This window comes from Osmerus mordax, chromosome 4 (assembly GCF_038355195.1).
Source record: "Osmerus mordax isolate fOsmMor3 chromosome 4, fOsmMor3.pri, whole genome shotgun sequence".
Classification (NCBI taxonomy): Eukaryota; Metazoa; Chordata; class Actinopteri; order Osmeriformes; family Osmeridae; genus Osmerus; species Osmerus mordax.
Genome location: NC_090053.1, coordinates 19,111,032 through 19,118,531, shown reverse-complemented (window position 1 = coordinate 19,118,531; position 7,500 = coordinate 19,111,032). Strand labels below are relative to the sequence as shown.

The 7,500-nt window shown below is 53.5% G+C and overlaps 1 protein-coding gene across 1 annotated transcript in view; it reads right to left on the bottom strand.

The window, feature by feature from the left end:
* zfpm1 (zinc finger protein, FOG family member 1) overlaps positions 1-7,026 on the bottom strand; it is a 28,647-nt gene extending 21,621 nt beyond the window's left edge. Inside the window, exon 1 of the mRNA XM_067235130.1 lies at positions 6,868-7,026. Coding sequence (XP_067091231.1) covers positions 6,868-7,026 — 159 coding nt within the window. The remainder of the gene's footprint in view (positions 1-6,867) is intronic.
* Between the last annotated feature and the right edge of the window lie 474 nt (positions 7,027-7,500).

Genomic DNA, 7,500 nt, shown 5'->3' with positions numbered 1-7,500 from the left:
CCTCCCCCTCCTCCTCGCTTTACCTCTCCCCTCCCTCGTCCTCTCTCCCCCTCCTCTCTCTTCCTCCCGATCCTCCCTCTTCTCCGTTTGAAGCGCGCTGCCCTTCGGCTCAGTCATCTTATCTGAGTGTTGACCCTGGGACCTCGTCTGAACTCTTCTCTGAGAGAGAACTTCTACCCTGCCCGTCTACACACACACACACACACACATATACACCTCTGCTGGCTGCAGAGACTAAACACACTAGAGAAAGAGAGAGAGAGAGAGAGAGACATTGCATCGCTTGTGCAAGAGTAGAGAGAGGGGAGAGGGGAAGAGAGGGAAAAGGAGAGAGAGGGCAGTTGAGGGGTGGGAGGAAGAGGGGGGGACGCTGTTTTGAAGGTGTGTAGGTTGAAGAGTGCGGGTTTGCAGAAGAGGAAGTCACGGTAAGTACGTATGCCGTCTGTGATCATAATTAAAGGTTAAGGCGGTTTTATGAAGCTTCTGTAATGGTTATGACTTAATGAGGCATCCTAAAAGCACATAAAAACGTCTCCACACCACAAATCCCCAGCGCACCAGCACCACACATGGCCCCCAGGGCACCAGCACCACACATGGCCCCCAGGGCACCAGCACCACACACGGCCCCCAGCGCACCCAGCACCACACATGGTCCCCAGGGCACCAGCACCACACATGGCCCCCAGCGCACCAGCACCACACCATGGCCCCCAGGGCACCAGCACCACACATGGCCCCAGCGCACCAGCACCACACATGGCCCCCCAGGGCACCAGCACCACACATGGTCCCCAGGACACCAGCACCACACACGGTCCCCAGGACACCAGCACCACACACGGTCCCCAGGACACCAGCACCACACATGGCCCCCGGGGGCGTACGTGGCGCCGACCACCACAGCCGCAGCTCCCAACTGTTATGGGGGGGAAGGAAGGTAAGGAAGAGAGGGATGAAGATAGAGAATGAGAGAGAAAGAGGAAGACTTGAAGTGATAGATAAACCGATATAGAAGAAGAGAGAGAGACAGTGGGGGAGACTTAGAATGATAGACCGATAAAGAGAGGAACAGAGAGAGAGAGAGAGAGAGAGAGAGAGAGAGAGAGAGGGAGAGAGAGAGGGAGAGGGAGAGAGAGAGGGAGAGAGAGAGAGAGAGAGAGAGAGGGAGAGAGAGAGGGAGAGAGGCTGTAAGACCAGACTAGATGAGAAGGTGTAGGAGGGACACGCAGCACTGTGGCAGTCGGAATGTTATCTATCACCTCGTGTCACATGTTTCAAATAAGATAAATAGGAAGAAGCAGCGCTCCCGAGATCCCAGCGAGGGGGGGTGTGATAGCTCATCTGAGCCTGCAGAGCAGGGATGCAGGGAGATAGCAGGGGGGGCTAGTTAAATATAACCACCACTGCATGGATGGGATCAGCAAAGGAAGAGGCAGGGCATCACTGCAGCCCTCACTTGCACCGATAACATCCCTGTTAGGAGGGAGGGAGGGAGGGAGGGGGGTCGAGAGAGAGAGAGGGAGGGAGGGGGGAGAGAGAGAGAGAGAGAGGGGGGGGGGTGGAGAGAGAGAGAGAGAGAGAGGGAGGGAGAGAGGGGGAGAGAGAGAGAGGGAGAGGAGGGAGAGAGAGAGAGAGGGGGGGAGAGAGAGAGAGGGGAGGGAGGGGGGGAGAGAGAGGGAGAGGGGGAGAGAGAGAGAGAGAGAGAGAGAGAGAGGGAGAGAGAGAGAGGGGGGGGGGGAGAGAGGGAGAGGGGAAGAAAGAAAGAGAGAGAGACAGAGACAGAGAGAGCAGCCCAGAAAAGATGTACTCTGTAGATCTGTGTATCTCTGGCTAGTGAGCGGGTAGTATCAGCACCGCCCTCCAACGTAGGATGTCACTTCGGGATTTTCTGATGGGAAAAATGTGCTCCTCTCAGATGATGGGGAGATAGGGGGGGAGTACAGCCAAATGTCAAACATGATAAATGGAAGGGTGCAGAGAAACACAGGCTTGCGCTCCCACAGACACACACAGGACACACGCACACACACAGCAATACACACACACCATGTCTGCACACACCAGTACACTATACAAACACACACACAACCATATGTAACATACACCCATACACACACCAAGTACAGTCCACACACACATACACACACCCTATATATTATTTTACACACATTCTATACACACCAATCACACTAAAACACTATATATATACACATACACACACCACATAAACACAAAGACCATACCCATACATTAGCCAATTTTTTCTCACCCCATTTAGCTCTCTGTAACATACATATAAACAGTGAATTGAGAAACATCCCATTCTGACAACTGTTTTCAATCCATTCTGACAACTGTTTTCATAATCAGTTATTGCTGTTAAAATTAAACGATTTCTGCTTCCATTCGTCACCAGTGGGATGTTTGTGATTTCTCCTCCAACAGTGATATATCACCACCCTACCCGGTGATCTACAATCACAGTCCTGCTACGCAGGTCACGATCGTCCTATAGGAGTCATGCTGTGTCACATGACACACTGTCTCCTTACAGTTTTCCTCACAGAGCAGTGACAACACAAAGCCTTATCCACCTATCATGTGAACTGACCCAACTGGACTAGACCAGCACTAGCCTGAGACCCAGACCCAGACCCAGGCCAAGGTGTGCCAGTATGGATGTCCTGAGGAGATAAGTGTAATATCAGGCCAGTGTGGCTCGCTGATAGTGTGGAAAGGCAGGGGCTGTGATGGATGGAGCTCTGCTAGTACCTATCTGTAATAGTAACCGTTCCCTATCGCTGATAAGATAAACTCGCACTGACCTTTTCCATTTGGTCGCCACGGTAACAGGCCCCATGCAACCCCCCCGCATATAATTTTAGTGATTAAACAGCAAATAGCAGAGATGCGAGGGACCGATAGAGGTGATTAATAACGGCGTTGGCTGGTGAAGAGTGTGTGTGTGCCTTTGTGCCTGTATGCATGCATGCGTGTGTGTGTGTGTGTGATTCCACGTATCCTGCGTGCGTTTCTCTCTTTGTATGTGTGTGTGCGTATGTGTGTTTAGCTCCATGTGCACGGGTGTTTTTGTCTATTATGTGTTTGTGTGTGTGTGTGTGGTGTGTGTGTGTGTGTGTGTGTGTGTGTGTGTGTGTGTGTGTGTTTGTGCAGGAGGCGGGACAGCCTAGTCCGGGAGTCATATTGAAAAGGCTTGGCTTGGCTTTTTGTGGCGAATAATGAAATTTCAGATGAGCTGAAAGGGATATAAAATCAGGATCCTGAGAGCGATACGTGTCCCCTTCACTTACAGACACTCCCAGGAAAGAGAATATTAACGCACCCCCCTCCCCCTCTCCCCCCTCAGCCTGTGCCCCCAGTCATCTAAGTGTGCAGCCAGTAAAGAAGTGCTATCTTTTGATTAATAATGAATGCAGGATTCCAGTATTACCCTCACTTAACCGATGTGGTTTTAGAGTGGTTGACACATGCACACCTGACTCTCGAAAATACAGGAAACAGCCGCAGCAGAAATAAGAACTGTTGTGTCGAGAAGATATGATCAGGTGTCCATTTAGCTAGAATGCTAGGTTGATCAAGGTTACAACGACTGAAGTTAGAAAACAAAGTATCACTGCTGACAATTCCCTGGATCTGTCCAATGGGCTTGTGAAGCTCCACCACAAGCCAGCCAATCAAAGCACACTGTACATGGACCAGACATTCACAGGACGCTTCCACGTTAGACAAACTCAAACAGCAATCTTCCAGTCCGTCCCCCTGCCAGAACCCTTGGCACTCTCTGGACCAGCCGCCCCCCACACAGGGAACAGAGGACGGCAAGAGGGGGGATGGAATGGGGGAGAGAGGATGAAGGGAGAGGGGTGACGGCCGGATTAAGGTAGAGGGGGAGAGGATAGATGGAGAGGGGGAGTGAGGATGGAGTAAGATGGGGGATGGACAGAGGGAGGGGGAGGATGGAGGGAGGGAGGGAGGGAGGGAGGGGGAGAGGAGAGTGGAACCTCCCAGGAACCTGTCCATCCCTGTTTGCATGAGAAGGAAGCAGTGGGGCAGCCATGCAAAGTAGAATAGGTGACTGAAAGGTTAGTGTGTGTGTGCGTGTGTGTGTGTGTGTGCGTTGTGTGTGTGTGTGTGTGTGTGGTGGGGGGGGCAAGCCCTAGGGGCCAAGCTACTAACTGTACATCCTCGATCTGATACAGGAGGACTCTGTGGTAACAGAGCAGACCAAAACTGAGGATTCAAGCGGCTGGACTATACTACTGTCCAATCCTGTACGAACCTCTCCAGCCATTGGACAGAAGATCTGTGGAATGTGGCTACCATGTAGGGTTTAGCCAATCAGACGAATGTCAGCCGCTGGGAGTTATTTGTAAGATAAAACATTCAACAATATCTCTAGAACATTCCAATCCCCTCAGTGGACGAGATAATAGGTGCCATACGGGAGTGACAGAATCCCACATACACACACACAATCACACACACACACACAATCACACACACACACACACAATCACACACAATCACACACACACACAATCACACACATTCACACACACACCCACACACACGCACACACACACACAATCACACACACTCACACACACACACACACACACGCACACACACACAAATCACACACACACACAATCACACACATTCACACACACACACACACACACAATCACACACACACACAATCACACACACACACACACGCACGCACACACACACACAATCACACACACACACACATCCACCCTGGGACGGACAAGTGATTTGGAGAACAGTTGTGGTGCTGGTATAAGCATTTTGCCGTATGCTGCCAAGGCCATGGGGCTAGGGCACACACACACACGCACACATGCTCAGCTCACTCACTCTCTCACACATACACTCACACACACGCTCTCCCTCTCTCTCTCTCAGGGACAGGGCAAGTCTGCCCGATTGCTTGAGTAAGCGAATTAACATCGGAGATGGCTGAGGAGGCAATAAGGCGGCCGAAAAAACGAGCTAATCTTTTATCTTTTTACACTCCCAAATGATTTCTTAAAGTCTGTATCACCAGCTTGACAGTTGATGCTCCACTTCTTTTTTTTCTTCTCTCTCTCTCTCCCTTTTTCATTATTTATTTATCTATTTAGCTTTTGTGTGAATTCAGCTAAAATCCTTCTTAAGCATTTAATGGCGCTATCACGGGCCCAAATCTCCCTCCACAGGCAGCGCAGCCCAGAGTCTCATTTCAGATATTCTGGGGCCGGCGCGCTATCACGCTAACGAGACCGACACGGCCAATTATTGACAAATGATTCCTGTCGGAGCGGCAGAGATCTGGATGAGGGAGCGGACAGGCGTTGGTGCCCCCCCCCCCCCCCCCCCCCCCCCCCCCCCAGGGCCCAGGACGGGTGTCTATCTATCAGATTCTATTAAACGCTCTCTGTACTTTAGGGAACAAAGCACCCCGCACCCAAGCCGCATTTACCACCATTATATACTCATGAACTTTGTCACAATCCTAATGGCTCTCAGCTCGCTTTATTCTCTCCCTCTCCCTCTTTCCCCCATCCCTCTCTCCGTCCGTCCCCTGTCGCCCTCATCCTCCTATCTCCCTCCATCCCTCCTCTCCCTCCATCCCCCTCTCTCCCTCACCCTCCTCTCTCCTCCACCCCTCCTCTCTCCATCACCCTCCATCCAACCACTCTCCATCACCCTCTCCATCAGAATCAGAATCAGCTTTATCGCCAAGTAAGTTGGCACAAACAAGACATGTACTATGGCAGAAAGGTGCATACAGTAAACCCTCCCTCCTCTCTCCCTCTCCGTCCTCTCTCCCCCTCTGCCCCGGGTCTGTTCTCCCTGGGAGAGCTGGATGAAGGTACACACTGTCACAGACGAGTGTGACAGCGGGAGATGGAGAACTGAGGACTTGGAGGCTTGATGCTGGCATGGTCCTGAGGAGCTCTGGTGGATGGAGAGGACATGGAGAGAGGAGAGGAGAGGAGAAGAGAGGAGAAGAGAGGAGAGAGGAGGAGAGAGGAGAGGAGAGCAGAAGAGGACGAGAGGAGAGGAGAGGAGAAGAGAGGAGAGAGGAGAGAGGAGGAGAGAGGAGAGCAGAAGAGGAGAGAGGAGAGGAAAGCCGAAGAGAAGAGAAGAGAGGAGAGAGGAGAGCAGAGGAGGAGAGAATAGAGGAGAGCAGAGCAGAGGAGAGCAGAGGAGAAGAGAGTAGAGAGGAGAGCAGAGCAGAGGAGAGCAGAGGAGAGCAGAGGACAAGAGAGGAGAGAGGAGAGCAGAGGAGGAGAGAATAGAGGAGAGCAGAGCAGAGGAGAGCAGAGGAGAAGAGAGTAGAGAGGAGAGCAGAGCAGAGGAGAGCAGAGGAGAGCAGAGGACAAGAGAGGAGAGAGGAGAGCAGAGCAGAGGAGAGCAGAGGAGAGCAGAGGACAAGAGAGGAGAGAGGAGAGGAGGAGAGCAGAGCAGAGCAGAGCAGAAGAGAGGAAGAGAAAGGAGAGCAGAGGAGAGGAGAGAGAGGAAAGGAGATAGGAGGAGAGAGGAAGGAGAGAGGAGAGGAAAGGAGGAGAGAGGAAGGAGAGGAGGAGATGAGAGGAGGAGAGAGGAGAGGGATTGAGGAGAGAGGTGGGCAGAGAGGGAGTGAGGGAGAAAGAGGTGGGTGATGTAGTGAGAGAGAGAAGGAGAGAGAGAAGAGAGAGGGCCTGTGAGAGAGAGCGACCGCTTGGCTCACACTATCCCCGGACTAGGTCTCTTTTCCCCTCGCAACTCAGGATGAGGCTTGAGGAGCAGGATGTTGGTGTGAGTGTGTGTGTTGTGCGCAGACCAGGGCCTGACCCAGCGACCCGCGGCCGTTTCCGAGGTGTTATTGTTTTCCCGGCCTGGCCCCGCCCCACTGGCCCCGCCCCCCTGGCCCCCGCCCCCTGCACCCCTGGCCCCCGCCCCCCTGGCCCCCGCCCAGCCCACATCCTCTCCCCCAGCCAGTTTGCTGAACATTCATCATGGCTGAACTGTGAAACTTTATCAGGAGGGGAGCACGGCGCCACGGCCCCCCTGCCCCCCCCCACCCCGCTCGCCCAGCTCAGATAGGCCTGATAACACTCTGATAGATTACAGCAGATTGTTTTACTTCAGGGGACACTGCTGCAGCTAATACTAATACTGGGGCAGGGGCACTCACTGTGGATGGGGGGGGCAGGGGCACTCACTGTGGATGAGGGGGGCAGGGGCACTCACTGTGGGGGGGGGGGGGGGGGGCACTCACTGTGGGGGGGGGGGGGCACTCACTGTGGGGGGGGGGGGCAGGAGCACTCACTGTGGATGGGGGGGGCACTCACTGTGGGTGGGGGGGTACTAATACTGGGGCAGGGGCACTCACTGTGGGGGGGGGGGCACTCACTGTGGGGGGGGTACTAATACTGGGGCAGGAGCACTCACTGTGGGGGGGGGGGGGCACTCACTGTGTGGGGG